This window comes from Chenopodium quinoa, unplaced genomic scaffold, assembly GCF_001683475.1.
Source record: "Chenopodium quinoa cultivar QQ74 unplaced genomic scaffold, ASM168347v1, whole genome shotgun sequence".
Classification (NCBI taxonomy): Eukaryota; Viridiplantae; Streptophyta; class Magnoliopsida; order Caryophyllales; family Amaranthaceae; genus Chenopodium; species Chenopodium quinoa.
The window spans coordinates 531,330-548,789 of record NW_018742564.1 but is presented as its reverse complement, the minus strand read 5'-3'; the positions used below and the strand labels follow the sequence as shown (position 1 = coordinate 548,789).

The following is a 17,460-nucleotide window of genomic DNA, read 5'->3' as shown; positions in this document are numbered from 1 at the left end:
GATTAAAGATGAAGCAGAGAAACAAAGGTGTAGGGTGGAACAAAATAAGAGGGCTGAAGAAGAATTAGAGGTTGAGAGGCAGCTTAGAGAACAAGCATATACTATTTATGTTGAGGTGCCTGTTATTAATGCAGAGGATTCAGGAGTTGAGTATTTGAGGGTTTATAACACTCCAATTGCTGATGAGGTGTTCCCAGGACAATCTCAACCACAAGCCTCCCAACCTTCAACTCCTCCCAAGCAATCCCAACCAACATCACCTCCAAACCAGAAAAACAAAACACCTAGGAAGAAAATGGCTTGTAGGAGGAAAAAAACTATCCCCAAAAAAGGAACAAACAAAGATGCTCCACAACAACCAACATCTTCACCACAACCAAATTCTCCACCACAACCAACTGCACCACCACAATCAAATGCTCTACCCCAACCTTCCCCACCACCAGTTTCACAACCATCACAAGCTCAACCAAAAAAGGGAGGGAGATCTAGACCTAAAGGCTTTAGAGTGTCTAAAAAGACTGCTGAAAAACAGGGGGTAAGTGTTCCAAAGACTCAAGACATTAGTAGAAGGACGTCAGGAAGAAATGGAGGTAGGACAGAGGAGATGGTTGATTCTGACAGTAATGATGATAGTGAGGATGATGACTACATTATGTCAGGTAGTGACATGGATTATGAAGATGATATTGCTGTTTTCATAGTGGATGAGGAAGAAATTGATTGCTTGTATGATGAAATCCCTGGAAAAAAAAATTGAGGACTACCTTGATGTGCCATTGATACTTGTGACTGGAGGATTTTTGCTGGAGAGATGACTGATAAGATAAGTTGGGCAATTAAGAAGATAAGTGGGGAGCATAAGACTTGTGGTAGGCTGGAGGTGAACCCCGTGGTAACTTCAAAATGGCTTTGTAAGCATTTGAAAGGAGACATTGAAGCAAACCCTGAAATACCTGTTGATGCTTTACAGAAGTTATGTATGGAGACATACAGAATTCTGGTGAAGACAAAGTTATTCTATAAAGTCAAGGCCATGGCTAAAGAGAAAATACATGGAAGCTTTGGAGAGTCATACTCACTTCTGCCTAGGTATGCAGAGATGGTAAAGGAAACAAATCCTTGTAGTTATGCTCTTATTTCATGGACAAAACAAACAAGAAATGATATCCCAAAGTTTAAAGCCTGCCTTTTCTCATTTGAAGCTTAAATGAGGGGATTTTTGAGAGGGTGTAGGCCATTAATTGGGATTGATGGTGCCCACCTTAGTGGATATTTTAAAGGCATTCTCTTAACTGCTGTAGGTATTGATGGAATAATGAGATTTTTGTTATTTCTTATAGGATAGTTGACACTAAGAGCTGTGACAGTTGGTCTTACTTTCTAAGAAATCTGAAGATTTTGTTTGAAAAGGAAGGTTGCAACAGAGATGACTGGACTTTCATCGGTGATAGAGTGAGGGTAATGCTTTTGTATTATGTAATTAACTTGTCTTGACTATCTAACATTTGAAATGAATTGTCATACTAAGGGTTTTTTTATGTGAATTTGTTTGCAGGGAGTTGACTCAGTAGTGCATCAAACTTTTCCTAGAGCTACTAGAAGAGTATGTTGTCAACACCTGTACATGAATTGCAAAGCTGAAGGGTTTAGTGGAACAACATTTCACAAGATCTTTTGGATAGCAGCTGATGCATACAATGAGTATGTTTTTAACAAGGCAATGGAGAAGATCAAAGAGTATGATCCAAAGGTTGTAGCGTACTTGGAGAACCGCACTGAACAATGGTCAAGGCATACATTTGACCTAGCTGTTAGCTGTGATCATAATACCACAAATTTTGTGGAGTCATTCAATGCATGCACTAAACCTTACAGAGATATGCCTGTCTTGACACTCCTTGAAGGTAACATGCTGATTTTTTTTTTTATTAACTTAATACTAGCACCTGTTTTCACTTAATATGCATGCTCTGAACCATTCTAACATCTTCCATGTTTTGTATTTCTAACTATTAGGTAGTGGTGCATGAAAAGAATTGGATCCAGGTATGAGAAAGCAGCTGCTATTGGGCTTGATGACTTGACTGAGTATGCAACTAAGATTTTGCAAAGTAGGAGTAATGAGTCTAGGTTCTGCTATGCTACAGCTTGTGGTGGTGGGGAATTTGAGGTCAAGGAGAGGCATGTTCATTTTCCAATTAAGCTGCAAACTGGTTGTTGTGGTTGTGGAAATGGCAGCACTCTGGGATCCCTTGCAAGCATGTGTTAAGGGTCATTTACCATGAAAGACTGCTAGCTACAGACTTTGTGTCTGCTTACTTCAAAGGGGCTACATACAAACAAGTATATGCAGAGCATATGCACTCCATGCCTGATCCAAGTCAGTGGCATTTCTTCAACCTCCCTGAAATACAGCCTCCATTCATAAAGAGAAGTGCTGGGAGACCTCACAAGCAGAGAAAAAGAGGGCTAAATGAATCAAGGAAAGGAAAGGAAAGAGAATAAGTACAGTTAAATGTAGCTTACGCAAAGAAATGGGGCATAACATGTTAACTTGTGCTGCAAGGAAAAGGAAGACAGCTGATGAAGCTAGCACATCTAAGACCAAGTGAACAACCAACAAGAGATCAAGGAAGGCTGCATGAACTACACCCCATGACTGAATTGCTGCAACATATATTTTTGAGCACAATGTGATCAAATTTTTGAACTTTGAACATCATAATATGTTTTTATGTTTGAGAAACAACTAAATTTTTTGAACATGAATTGTGCAAGAATGGATTACTGTAATTTTTTGGTTTCTTGGATGAAATTGCTATTACTTTTGGAAAACAAATGTCTTTGTATTATTTATTCAACTTTTTTTTTGCTGTTTCAACACAATCACTTCATCATTACAACTACAATGATTACAACCATCACTATCCCTAGTTTTATGAGTACATTAACAAGTTTTTGCTACTTTTTGATCTTTTTCTTTAATTGCTTCAACTCTTCATTCATATTGATCTTTCCTTGCCCATCCTTTCCCATGCTGTAACATTCTTGCTGCTGGTTGCTCCAACTTTCATCAATAGCACCTTTGCACCATTTGAAGTTGAATTGTTACACGCATCACACTTGTAATATAGCCTTTGTGGATTTGATGATGAGTCGGAACTTCTAATTGCAAATTTCCTCCCACAACTACAATATTTGTTTGCAATTTTTACATAAGAATACTCATACATTAAGGAGGAGGATCTAGAGATATAACTCAAGGTGTTAAAATTTGTGGTTAAGCAAAAAAAAAAAAAAAAAAAGGCTGCTATGCGTGGAGTATTTATGCAAAAGAGGGTGTGAATCAAAACTAACGACTAGTTTCCCAAATTTCAAACTAGCCGTTTTACCTCAAAAAATAGAGGTATTTGTGTAATTATTATACAAAGTCAGGGCATTTGGTGAATTAGGTTTTGTACTAACAGAGCATTAACGTTAGGGGTAATCTAAGGTCAAGGTGTGAATAGTAACAAACGTCAGTGGTATTTGGTGAATTTTGAAAAACTTGAGAGTATTTGGTGAATTTTTGAAAAGGTCAAGGGTATTTGGTGAAAAAAAACGTATTTTTTTTTTAATTTTTCATATCTTAATAACTAATTTTATTTCAAAAATAATACCGATTAATTACAACATCTTAAATTTAGTATATAAGTACCACACAAAGCACTTTCTACAAACTATACTACGCAAACAATGTCTACATGTATGAGATAATTGCTCCAGGTGGAATGTTGGCTCAACAAATATTTCAAAACGATCTAATATAAATAGAAGCTTGGATTTAACGCCTTTTTGTTATTGTACAAGTAGGTATTCAGTTTGAAAAAGCAACCCAAAACTGAATGTCATAGTGATATGACAAGTCTGTTAATATTTTGAATTTTCTTAAAAGTTGGAATTTTCTGGTATTTGCTGGCATATGTAACTGAAATTAATGTGAAATGTGCAGAGTATTTTGGAATGGATGAAAAATAAAATTGTAACTGGTATTATGAACCTCTTGTTGTTATCAAAATCAAACAAGTATCTTACTATTTAAATGTAATTTGATTTATTACCAATTTACTACGCAAAACTTCAATAAATTCTCATGTAATTGAAATTTCTAAGAAATGGCAAATTGTGTTTGGTTAACCATGTGAAATAGAAATTCCCCGGAGAAGTTCTATTTACCTAGGTCTCCCTAGGTAATTAAATTCCTCCATTTTGTGGGAAGTGATAATTCATAGAAATTTCTACTTCCCATGAATTTGTCAACCAAAAAACTCAAAAGAATTCAAATTTCTAGGAGTTTGAACTTTCCATGTTTTTATTTGTCAACAAACTACACGTTAATATTCTGGCCATTGTAGATACCTAAAAATGTCTCCCCAAAACCAAACCCGATGATGAACAACATTTCACCGCCATTATTGGTCCGATCGAGTATTTAATCTCGGGAGTGCTTAAAACCCATATTTAGTTAGATATATTCAGTCCACAAATTAGTTCAAACATTTATTCAAACTCAGTCCAACTCACATTTTAGCTCAAACCCTTTTTTTTAATTAATTTTGTGTTATTTATTAATTAAGCCCGATTAATAAGTAATAAAACCCTAAGCCTGAAATAAGTCCGAAATTGTTGAAACGGCGCCTAATTATCGCGTGCTTAATGCTTAAGTAAAATATAAAATGAACCAAGACGAAATTCTAAAAAACACAAATGCCGCGACACGACAAAATCTGTCGTGCCACGGTAACATTTGTCGCGTCATAGCAATTTTCTATGGTTTTGTTTCGCGACGCCTTCAATTCTAGGGTTCTATACCTCACCCCTCATATTTTCTCTATAAATATGAAGCTGATTTCACCAGTTTTGGGACATTAAGCAATTCTCTCTTTCTCTCTTATACCCAAAAATCATTCTCTCTCTCTCTCTCTCTTATGCTCTAGCCTAAACACTAGCCTTCCCTATTCTTCCACAATACGTACCCTAAGCACTTCTCGGAGTCCATACAACACCCGAAGTTCCATACGTAAACTAAGGCGTGAAAGGTAGAACCGATTGAGGGTTTGGACCAAATCAACTCTACTTTAATTTAATTTAATATCAATTTAATTTATTATTCTTTGAAATTACTAACAATTTATTCATGATGTAACAATTTAAAGAAGCGCGGAACGTGAGTAATTAATTTACTTAATTACTCTTATTTTTATTCTTATTGCTAGTATCATGATTAGGGTTATTGATTATGATTTGATTTGACGAACGATATTATGGTTAAATTGCTTCCAATGTTAATGATGATTTTATTATATTTATGATCACCATATTGCATGTTAAAGGGAATATGTAACATAACGACTAACAAGATAATTTGGAAAACCGGTTTAGGTTCCTTTTTAGTCTTGTTGCTTAATCAAGTGATTACGATATTAAGAATTATGTGTTGCATTAACATTCAACCAATTTAGCCTAATAATAGTTTGGAGCAAATTGAATCTTTGTTTGTGTACCTTTGAGATTGCAAGAATACTTTTCACGATAAGAATCAAGTAGAGGCCAATATGGGCGAATGTGACTCCATGACTCACTTCGTACCATCATCCCCGATCCTCCTTTCGTGGTTCCGAACCATATGGAGTTAGTAATCTCATGGATTATGAATGGGGTGTAACCTTCACGAATCAATCTTTGTTGCCTATCGTTGTCCCCTAATCGTGTTTGCCTTAAATGATCCGTGAACGGATTACAAGTTCCTTAAAAACCTGTTGGCGACTCTCTACTTTGTTTTGTCCCTAATCGTATGTCAATTCCCATTTCCTATGAGTGTCAAGCATATTTACAACATGTGTACGTAGGCGCGCTTCGAATGACGCCTATAGCCATATAAAAGGGTTTTTATTTAAATCTGCAAAAAAAAAAATATTGTTTCAGTCTTCTAGCTAAGAGAGAAATCAATTAAAAATATCAACATGGGCATAATTCAAGGCATAACAGTATGCCTGGGTGCCCTAATAATTATGAATTGAGATGATAAACCAAGAATAATTGAATTTTTGTAGAATAGTGTAATTTTCTTTGATTGGAGTATTATTATTAAATCAATATATTAACAATATAATACTAACCTATTTTCTATCAGATTTCATTATGATATCAACTTCACAATATAGGGTTTATTCTTGATCTTATTTAATTATCTAAGTTTATTAGGATTCGAAAATGTTAACTATTGCTTCAATTTACTTAAATTATGAGTCTAATTTGATAATTGAATCATATACCTAGACATGATCAAAGTTAGCCCAGCCTGATTTTGGGCATATTTTTTCGGCCCGAACGAAACTTTATTTTTTTTGGGCGGGTTTGGGAATGCGGTTTTATGCATTTTTAGGTGAGTTTTTTTTGTTCGGCCCAAAAATCCCGCACGGCCTGACCATTTTGGACGGGTTTGGGCACAAATAGTTTGGCCCAACCCAGCCCAGCTCGAGAAGTGGGCTGATTTTTTAGGTTTCGACCTGACCCGAACCCGACCCGCCCAATGATCACCTCTAATATATCCCTAGATTTATGTGAATTTTTTAGCTTTATTTGATGATTGAATCTAATATCCCTTCAAAATATGTGATATTTCGAGCCTTAATTGATGATTGAATTAATATGTGAATTTTTGAGCCATAATTGATAATTGAATCAAATATCCCTAAGCCTTATTTGATAATTGAATGTTGCTAATGTATTGCACAACCTTTTAATGTTAGTATTGAGCTATGAAATTAGAGCTCTGGATAATAGGTAAATTTTGCTAGGCGACTGGTTTAATTAATTAAATGTTAGCAGTTAATTGATTCTCTATAATTTTTGTACTTATATAAGTCACGATTATTGTGGATGACTATACATAATAATTGTTGGAAGTTCTTGATATAAAACAAGAGTGTTGGAAGAAAACAAGAGAGAGAGAGAGACTCACAAATGAAAGGGAAAAAGTCCCACATTGGTTGAGAGGAGAGGTTTTGCCTTGTTTATATGTTGTATTGTTTTAGCACTACTTAGTTGAGTGACTTGGAGGTGGGTGTTGTACCACACACACGCGCGCGTCGAGCGGAGCCGGGCCGGGTCGGGCTCGGGCCTCGGGACTTGGGGAAAGCGATGCGCGGGCGTGGGTCCCTATTATCTTTTTGGAGAAATTTTATTTCCTTTCTTTGTTGACTGAATATTCCTTAACATTTATTCCGGTTTTGATTGTTGAGATTTTCTAACTGTTGGGAATGTGTTTAGTGATTAATTCCTTTATAATAGCTGGTTGTTACTCTCCTTGATTATTGCTCCATATTAATCGACTTACTCTGAACGCTTTTCTGGCCGACCAGTTCCCTTCTTTTCTGCTAGCCATTTTCCCTTTGCTGCCTATTTATACTCGGTTTTTCTTCGGCCAAAATATACAACAATTCGTACCTCTCTCTCTCTTCTCTAAAATACTAAACATTGTTCTTTATTTTTCTGGGCAAGTATTCTAAATTTCAGCCGGGTTTGTGAGTGCACATAAACTCCAACGCTGTGCTTATCCTGGAGGGCGACCGCTTCTTGTCTACTGCACTGAGAGGTAGCGCGAAATCGTCTTTTAGGTCAGTGGTTCGCCACGACACGGCTACTGTCAGTTTTGGTTCACACATCAAGAGATAAGTAATTTCTGTTTTATTGCTTATAATATAACAATCTAAAAGACGAACATGGCTTCCAAATTTTTGATTCCTGATATGTCTAAGTTAGAACCTCTTGATGGCAAGAATTATAAACGTTGGACTGTTAGGATGCGTTTTTATTTGGAACAAATTGATGTTCCATATGTGCTTGATGACATTGTTGAACCTGTTGATAAGGATGATTTGTCTAAAACTGATGTTAAGTTTGCTAAAGATGATAGAATATGTAAGGGAATGTTGCTGCATTATATGTCAAATAATCTGTTGGATATTAATATGGGTTTTTATTATGCTAATGATAATTGGGATGCTTTAGAGAAAAAATATAGGACTGATGATGCTGGTACTAAACGTTATTGTGTTAGTAAGTGGTTGAGTTTTCAAGTTGTCGATGATAAGCCTATTATTGATCAGATTCATGCTTATGAGAATGTGTGTATTAATATGGCTGCTGAAGGTCTGCCTATTTGTGATATTACCCTTGCTATTATTTTGATTGAGAAACTCCCTCCCTCCTGGAAGGATTTTCGTAACCAATTGATGCACAAAAAGAAAGACCTAACCTTAGAGGAGCTTGTAGGACACCTCAAAATTGAGGAGGAAAACCGTATCAAAAACAAAGGCCATTCTGTTTTCCCTTCCTCTTCTTCTGCCAAAGCCAATCTTGTTGAACCCAAACCAAACAACCAGTCCTAAGCTAAAAACAGTTCTCTTAAGCCTAAAGGGAAGGTTGAGAAGTACAAGTTTAAGGGTACCTGTTTTGAGTGTGGTCTGACTGGTCACAAGGCTAAGGATTGCAGAGTCAAGAAGAAGAAGAATGGACAAAGTCAAGCAAATCTTATTGAGGATTCTAACGTTATTGTTGCTATTGTTTTAGAAACTAATTTTATAGGTAATGCTGCTGAGTGGATTGTTGACAATGGAGCAACCAGGCACATCTGCGCCAACAAGGACATGTTCACCACCTATGATAAGGTTGAAGGTGAAAATGTCTTCATGGGAAACTCAGCTTCTGCTTCTATCCAAGGCAAAGGGATGATCGTTCTCACTCTCACTTCTGGAAAATTGCTTACTCTCACTAATGTTTTACATGTTCCAGAAATGCGCAGGAATTTAATTTCTGACAGTTTGCTCATGAAAGCTGGACTGAATCTCTCCTTTGATTATGATAGATTAGTTCTTACTCACAATGGGGAATTTGTGGGGAAGAGCTTTTGTAATGGGGGGGCTTTTTACTCTTGATGTTAAAATTGACACTATGAATAAGAATGTTAGTACTTCTTCTACTTATATTGCTGAGTCTATTGATTTATGGCATGCTAGTTTGGGTCACGTTAACATTGATTTGATTAAAAGGCTTAAACATTTAAATTTGATTCCACGTTTTTCTAACACTGATTTTTCGAAATGTCAAATTTGTGTTGAAGCCAAATTCACAAAGAAGCCATTTAAATCAGTAGATAGACAGACTGAAGTACTAGAACTTGTTCATAGTGACTTGGGTGATTTTAATAATCACGAGAGCAGAGGGGGTAAAAGTATTACATTACCTTTGTTGATGATTGTTCACGTTTTTGCATGGTTTATCTTCTCAGGTCTAAGGACGAAGCTGAGGAAATGTTCCTCAAATATAAAGCTGAGGTAGAAAACCAATTGAACAAGAAGATTAAGAGGGTTAGGAGTGACAGGGGTGGTGAGTACAACCCTGACACTCTTAAGGCATTTTGTGAGCAACTCGGCATTGTACATGAGACGACAGCTCCCTATTCACCCGAACAAAACGGTATAGCTGAAAGAAAAAATAGAACTTTAAAGAATATGATGAATTCTACGCTTATTAGTTTTGGGCTTCCTAATAACATGTGGGGGGAGGCTATTCATTCTGCTTGTCATGTTTTGAACAGGGTTCCTCATAAGAATCTTGACAAGACTCCATACAAAATATGGAAAGGTCGAGTACCAAACCTGAAAAACCTGAAAGTGTGGGGGTGCCTAGCAAAAGTAGGAATACCTAGTTTCAAGAGGGACAAAATTGGTCCTAAAACGGTTGATGCTATTTTTGTTGGCTATGCTTATCAAAGTGCAGCTTACCGTTTCTTTGTTAAAGGTACTAACAACTCTTATGCAGGTGGCCATATCATTGAGGCAAGAGATGCAGAATTCTTTGAGAACAGTTTTCCTTGGAAAATGTCTCCCCCTAATGATAGTGAATTACCTGCTAGTAGTTCTGTTAGTTTACCTATTACTAATGCTTCTATTACTAACGATGATTATGTTTTGGAGCTAAGGAGAAGCAAATGGGCACGAAAGGACAACAGTTTTGGTCCTGATTTTATTACTTCCTTTTTATCTGAATCTTCCTTAATTGATGATGATTTTGTGCATATCTTTGTTTTGGAAGATGATCCAAGAACCTATGATGAGGCAATGAGGTGAGTTGATGCTGTTTTTTTTGGAAAGAAGCAATTGATAGTGAGTTGCAATCAATTCTCAATAGTAACACTTGGGAATTGGTTGAACTTCCTAGAGGTTGTAAGCTCATTACTTGTAAATAGGAAAAAATTGAAAGCTGATGGATCCATAGACAAGTATAAGGCAAGGATAGTGGTAAGGGGTTTTACTTAAAAGTTTGGCATTGATTATTTTGATACTTACTCCCCTGTCACTAAAATTGCAACCACTAGGACTTTAATTGCTCTTGCTTGCATTTTTTTATCTTGTTGTTCACCAAATGGATGTCAAAACTGCATTTTTGAATGGTGACTTGGATGAGGAGATTTAAATGGTCCAACTTGAAGGGTTCGTTGTTCTGGGCCAAGAGAACAAGGTTTGTAAGTTAGTCAAGTCATTGTATGGACTTAAGCAAGCTCTAAAGCAATGACATGACAAATTTGATAAGACTATGACTGGTAATGGTTTTCATGTTAATGAAGGTGGCTCTTGTGTTTATTCTAAGCATGGTAGTCTTGGTTTTGTGATTATTTGTCTTTATGTGGATGACATGTTAATTTTTGGGACTGACTTGGATCGAGTAAATGAGACAAAACAGTTTTTGAGTTCGAATTTTGAAATGAAAGACATGGGTGAAGTAGATGTGATTTTGGGAGTAAAAATCAAAAGGACCCCAAATGGCATCTGTCTTAATCAATCACACTATGTTGAAAAACTTCTTAAGAAGTTTGACTCATTTAATGTTGATCCAGTTAAGACTCCATATGATCCGAGCTTCCACCTAAAGAAAAATAATGGTGATCCAGCTGATCAGTCTGAATATGCTAGAATTATTGGTAGTGTTATGTTTCTTATGAACTACACTAGACTTGAAATTTCTTATTCTATTAGTAGGTTGAGCGGGTACACTCATAACCCAAGTAGTGATCATTGGATTGCTCTAAGGAGGTTGCTTAGGTACCTTAAGGAACTATGGATTAGGGTTTACACTACTCCAAATTTCCTTGAGTTTTGGAGGGTTTTTGTGATGCCAACTGGGTATCCAACAATGATGAAATTAACTCCACTAGTGGCTATGTCTTCACCCTTAAAGGTGGAGCCGTATCCTGGAAATCTTGTAAGCAATCTTGTACTGCTATGTCTACTATGGAATCTAAGTTTATTGTTCTTGAATTGGCAGGTCATGAGACTGAATGTATGAGGAACATGCTTGCTGATATTCCACTGTGGGGAAAGCCAGCTCCTTTAGTTGCACTTCATTGTGATTCGCAAGCTGCGATTGCTGTTGCACACAACCATGTTTATAATGGGAAGAAGAGACACATTCGTCTGAGGCATAAGGCTGTCAGAATTTGTTGTCTGAAGGGGTGATATCACTGGACTATGTTAAGTCTGAAAAGAACATTGCGGATCCGTTGACTAAAGGCCTATGTAGAAAACTAGTTTTGGAAACATCGGAAGAGATGGGGCTAAAGCTTGTTGTATGAATTGTGAAATAGTGAACTCCTACTCACTATGAGTTCAAAGGGGAACATTATATTTTTTCCATCTCTAGATGTTTGTTTTGTGCTTAGGTACAAATGAGAAAGAGGTTGAGCATATGGCTCTTAATGAACCCATATCCATATTTTTGGAGTTGTGTTGTAGCTCACACTTGATGGGATCACCTACTTAGGTGTGGAAGTGTGGCCGCTTCTTATGAGTATTTCGTGGGCTTATACTCTAGAGCACCTATGAGCATCCAGGCTTGGACGTATGGCCAGTATAATGCGTCACCTTTATTCGCGGAATTTCATAATATTAAACATGTTCAATTGTGTGGCTCAAAGTGACGGGTCCCTAACTCCCTATTGAGTTCAAGGCGAAGGTCACTTGATAGGTGAGGGATCATAGCTTGATGTCCACTATGTGTTAATTTAAGTTGCGAGACATTAACACTTATGCAATTGTTTTGTTTTGCTCAGAATTATTATTTTTTTCTTCCTTTATTTTTCATATTTTCGAATCTGTGGGGGATTGTTGGAAGTTCTTGATATAAAACAAGAGTGTTGGAAGAAAACAAGAGAGAGGGAGACTCACAAATGAAAGGAAAAAAGTCCCACATTGGTTGGGGGGAGAGGTTTTGCCTTGTTTATATGTTGTAGTGTCTTAGCACTACTTAGTTGAGTGACTTGGAGGTGGGTGTTGTACCACACACGCGCGCGCGGGCGCCGAGCTGAGCCGGGTTGGGTCAGGCTTGGGCCTCGAGACTTGGGGAATGCGATGCGTGGGCGTGGGTCTCTCTTATCTTTTTGGAGATTTTATTTCATTTCTTTGTTGACTGAATATTCCTTAACATTTATTCCGGTTTTGACTGTTGAGATTTTCTGACTGTTGGGAATGTGTTTAGCAATTAATTCCTTGATTATAGCTGGTCGTTACTCTCCTTGATTATTAATCGACTTAATCTGGACGCTTTTTTGGCCGAGTAGTTTCCTTCTTTTCTGCTAGCCATTTTCCCTTTGCTGCCTATTTATACTTGGTTTTTCTTCGGCCAAAATATACAACAATTCGTACCTCTCTCTGTTCTCTAAAATACTAAACACTGTTCTTTATTTTTCTGGGCAAGCATTCTAAATTCCAGTCGGGTTTGTGAGTGCACATAAACTTCGGCGCCATGCTTATCCTAGAGGGCGACCGCTTCTTGTCTACTGCATCGGGAGGTAGCGCGGAATCGTCTTTTAGGTCAGTGGTTCGCCACGGCACGGCCATTGTCAGTTCTGGTTCACGCATCAAGAGATAAGTAATTTCTGTTTTATTGCTTATAGTATAACAATAATCAGTTTTGGTTCGTGTAACCGACTCTACTTATGAGATTAAGGCTTTGATTAATTGATTATAAGTCACGATTATTGTATGATATGAATGAAAAGGAAGTGAGAGTTTTAAAATTCATTCTTAAATTAGAGAGTAATTTCAGAATTTGTTGGTGCAGAATTTGATATAATGATGAGGATGATGGATCCAGGCTATAGGCCTGGTTTAAGTTCAGCAATGGAACCAGGTGTAAAAGTTAGATCGTGGGTCAGGCTTGCTAGACTGATACAGTATATCTAACTTTATTTATTTATTTATTTCTGAAATTAATCCTTTAAAGTTATCTTTTGTTGATTGTTTCTCTACAAATGGCTGAAGCTTTGGAACCAATACTGCCTCTATTTGGATTTTGTAGTCACGTTGATAGTGTAATATGGAGTATAAACTAGCAATTGCACGACATGGAGGGAGAAATCAACACTCTAGAACCAGCTACGGTCTTAAATAATCACTACAAAGATCAATGCACACTGCCAACTTCAGTTGGACGAAGTAGTTCATTCAACTTACTGTTTTACGTTGCTGCCAATAGCATTAGAAGCCGGAATATAATGCATCAGAGAACGTACGCAACTACATCTACCTTACTACATACTAAATGGATCAAGCTTAATTTTATGATTGACATTATGTCTCCCAACCACATGGATCAACTGATCAAAGCTTAGTTGTATTTCAGAATTACCTTTTACTCGCATTTCTTTGACTGTCACAATACAACTTCACTCAACTAAAACGTAATTAATTCCCGGAAGCTTGAAGCTATCAATCACTTATTCAGAGTCGATATCAAGTGATCCATGTTCTCCGCGTTTTTGTCCTTGAGCTAGTGATGTTTTCATCATTTGATACCTCATAATAGATGTTGGCCTGATCCTTATGTTAGCAAAGTAGACAAACTTCGACAAAACTGTTTCAGAACATATCAAATATTGCTAGTTCAGCATTTTTCAAAGATTATTAAGTTATCTTGAGAAAATTTCAGAGTTAGAATTCTGAAATTACCTCTTGATATAGCTCTGATTCTCCAGCAGGTTTTGATACTTCCACAACACAATCTGTTGGTGCCACTTCAACCACCTCTGCCAACAGATTAAAAAATGAACGGAACTTCGATTTTAGCTTTATTTGCATCTTGCTGTTATTCATCCTTTCAACTGAAAGACTCGCATTGCTTGCAGCCTCCTCTATCTTGTGTAAAGTTTCAGTGATTGTGTATTTGGATCCCAGCATTATCCTGTTCTCCTTGTCACCCTGTTTTTCGAGATACCAGTTAGTATCACAAACTTGAGGGATGAAATATACAGTTAAGTGCTGAAAATTTCAACTACTATATATAATCCATTAAGCACATTTCATCTTTAGTTAAAAAAACAGCATGATAACCTTCATTAAACAGTTTTGCTCAATCAAAATCAACTTAATCAACAAAAAGCGGTTTGAATCAGTAAAAGAAGTTTCAGTTGAGTAAAATTAAGGGAAGAGAACAAGGCCTAAGAATGCTAATTTACAGTTTCTGTATGTTTTTCTGAAGGATTTCTTGCCTACTTCAGCCAATAAGATATATGCATCTTTTTTTAGAATCATTTTCTTGTTCATATTGTTAGTATAGATGAACTTGCCTGCTCTTCAAACATTGCTGATAGATCAAGGTCGCATGACATTGCTATTAGTTGGAAGGCATTGATAAATCCTTGAGTTTCAGCGATGGTTACATCTTCTGAACTCTCCTGCAATTCAAGGTAGCCTTGACAATTAGCTAGAATGTTCATCTTATTATTGTAATTAGTCAATCATGTTTCTTGTATTGGCATTGTCATTACCTTTTGTGACTTGAAAAATTCTCGAACAACATCATCTGTGTTATTCTTTCCTTGGAAGTCTATTCCTGCAGTAGGCTGATAATCTTTCTGAAACCACTCATCTTCCAAGATTTCTGCTACTGTAATTCGCTGCAAATGACAGAAGATGAGGCTGATTAGATTGACCTTTTTTTTTCGGTGCTGACTGCTGATATATGAAAATAAATCCACTTACCTTCTTCGGACGAGGATTCAATAATTTTCCAATAAGGTTCTTATGACTTGGTGTGAACCATTTCGGACATTCATACTCAGCTCTCAATATCTATGCAAAGGACAATATGTCAGATGAAGATTTCTTATGTACTATATGTAAGAACTTTCATTCTTGCATTTCCTATTTTTCTTCTTTTTTAGGGAAAATACCTTTGTGTACAAATTCAGTAGATTGGCATCAGTGAATGGTAGATAACCAGTGCGCAGTTCAAATAAGATCACTCCACAAGCCCAGACATCTGCAGCTGCCCCGTCATAGGTTTTATGGTTCAGTAGCTGTCAATTAGACAATGTTAGAGTTCGTTCTTTCATTCCCCTTTCTTTCTTTTCAACATTGTTTGAACAATTTATCTTATCACTTATCAGTCATCTCCTTTTATCTATGCTACGTATGTTGATAATTGTAGTAGCTCGCGCCTTTATTTGATTCTACACGAAGTCTCATTAGAGTTTAGGGGTTCATCTCGTGAGAAGGGTATCCTGAATTTTTTTGCCTTGTATTTATTTGTTTGAACTTTGAAAACAATTATCTTAGCAACAGAGGTATATGATATTTTCCACTTACCTCAGGTGCAACATAGCTTGGAGAACCACATGCTGTTGATAATAAGCTTCCAGGCTATCAGCATTAGTTAGAGCTTTAGTAAGTTGAACAACTAAACAGTAATTCATATATTTCAGAAAAGAAAAGAAAAAAAAAAAAAAAAAAAAACTGATGATATTTAAATATGTACCTTTTGCAAAGCACTGAGTCCAAAATCTGATACTTTGAGGTTTCCTTGGCTATCCAAAAGCAGATTTTCTGGCTGCATATTAGATGAAGACATGTCAAAGAGGGAGCCCCAGTTCCTCATTATGAGAAACACTTTTGTTTCTCATAACGACATTTTGGAAAATAATGTGATGTTTTTCACTAGTGGGGACCGCGTATGTGTCATGAGTGGGAGCCCCAGATCTTGACACATCTCCCATGAGAAACAAAACTTGTTTCTCACAATGAGAAACAGAGAATTACCCCATGTCAAACAGGTCGGCTAGGTTCAGGTACACATCAGGATCAGTTAATATAATTATTGGGATTTTAACAGGATCAGTCGGGTTATGTACAAATATATGCTATTCTTTTCAGGGCAAGATCAGATTAATCAATCTCAATTTCTGGTTTAACATGTATTTTCTATATATATTTTAGGGGAATTTAAGCTTTTAATCAGTTTGGCAGAATTTTCTTAAGACCAGGTGAGTTTTGAAAAAACTGATAGTTTTCAGAATTCAGAGTAGGTACATCTTGCAGCTATTCGCGTTACCTTTAAATCTCTGTGATATACCCCTCTGGAATGGCAATAGTCTACTGCATCAATCAACTGCTGGAAATATCTTCGTGTTTCCTCCTCACTTAAATTCTCCGCATAAGTCTTGACAATCAAGAACAGAATCAGATAACCTACAAATGATCTAACTGAGAACTAATAACCAAAATAATTAAGGAGTGTTCTCACCAATTTGTCTGAGAGCTGCCCTCCTGCAACATATTCCATGACTATGTAAATCTTTGTCTTTGAGCCGATAACCTGTGACAGATGGTTGGCGAGTTAAAACTTTGTTCTTTTCTCCTAAGAAAAACACATGTAAATCATATGATAATATATAGGGTGTGATGCAAAGTAACACTTGCCTCGTGTATTCTTACAATGTTCGGATGATTCAAGAGCTTCATCGTTCTGATTTCTCTCTGCACCTGTTGCAAACATGTCAAAAGTATCTTAATTAACGTAACGATTCTTGTAAATATTATGCATGATCCAAAACTTTGTTAGGAAATAAATTTGGTAATTCACCTGAGACATAAGTTTCTTTGACAGGACCATCTGCTTGTCAATGATTTTAACAGCAACAATTTGGTTATTTGTGCTGTTTCTACCAAGCTTGACCTTGGCAAATGTTCCTTCCCCAATCGTTCGACCAAGTTGGTACTTCCCTATAGTCTTTGAGACCACCATCTTCTGTTATGGTACCGTAAATTTCTCTCCTTGTACTTCCTCCTGCTCAGATCACACTAACATACAGTTTATAAGCGCGATTTTACCTACTTGTTGAGTAGCTAATGTTCAATGTTATGACCCTTATATCTGAAAATTTTCTCTGTTGCATTGGCCTACTAACCATTTTAGTATTTTGGCTTTCAGTTGACGTCTAATTAAGCCATTTTCTTGCAATTTCCTAGTCAATTTCATGAAGATGTTTATGGTGGTAGGGACTATCTAAGGAAGTTTCCTATATAGGTGTAATGAGAGATTTTTGCATGAAAGTTGAAAGGCTGGTGACTTTGTTTGGCT

At 36.6% G+C, this 17,460-nt stretch overlaps 1 protein-coding gene across 1 annotated transcript; it reads right to left on the bottom strand.

The window, feature by feature from the left end:
* Positions 1–13,434: 13,434 nt before the first annotated feature.
* Positions 13,435–17,460, bottom strand: LOC110720635 (CBL-interacting serine/threonine-protein kinase 21-like). The gene is made up of 12 exons (XM_021899686.1): positions 16,963–17,460; positions 16,800–16,862; positions 16,624–16,695; positions 16,432–16,539; positions 15,859–15,930; positions 15,690–15,743; positions 15,275–15,400; positions 15,084–15,173; positions 14,870–14,998; positions 14,669–14,776; positions 14,052–14,300; positions 13,435–13,956 (listed from the first exon to the last, which is right to left on the bottom strand). The coding sequence occupies exons 1-12, from the start codon at positions 17,122–17,124 to the stop codon at positions 13,924–13,926; spliced, it is 1,266 nt and encodes a 421-aa protein (XP_021755378.1). The 5' UTR covers positions 17,125–17,460; the 3' UTR covers positions 13,435–13,923.

Bases quoted from the DNA above. Each gene is read 5' to 3' on its own strand.
- LOC110720635 (XM_021899686.1), bottom strand. From the start codon at position 17,124: ATGGTGGTCTCAAAGACTATAGGGAAGTACCAACTTGGTCGAACGATT. The intron at 14,777-14,869 runs GTAATGACAATG...CTTGAATTGCAG, and splicing joins AATTTTTCAAGTCACAAAAG to GAGAGTTCAGAAGATGTAAC. The intron at 14,301-14,668 runs GCAAGTTCATCT...CTCGAAAAACAG, and splicing joins CAGCAATGTTTGAAGAGCAG to GGTGACAAGGAGAACAGGAT.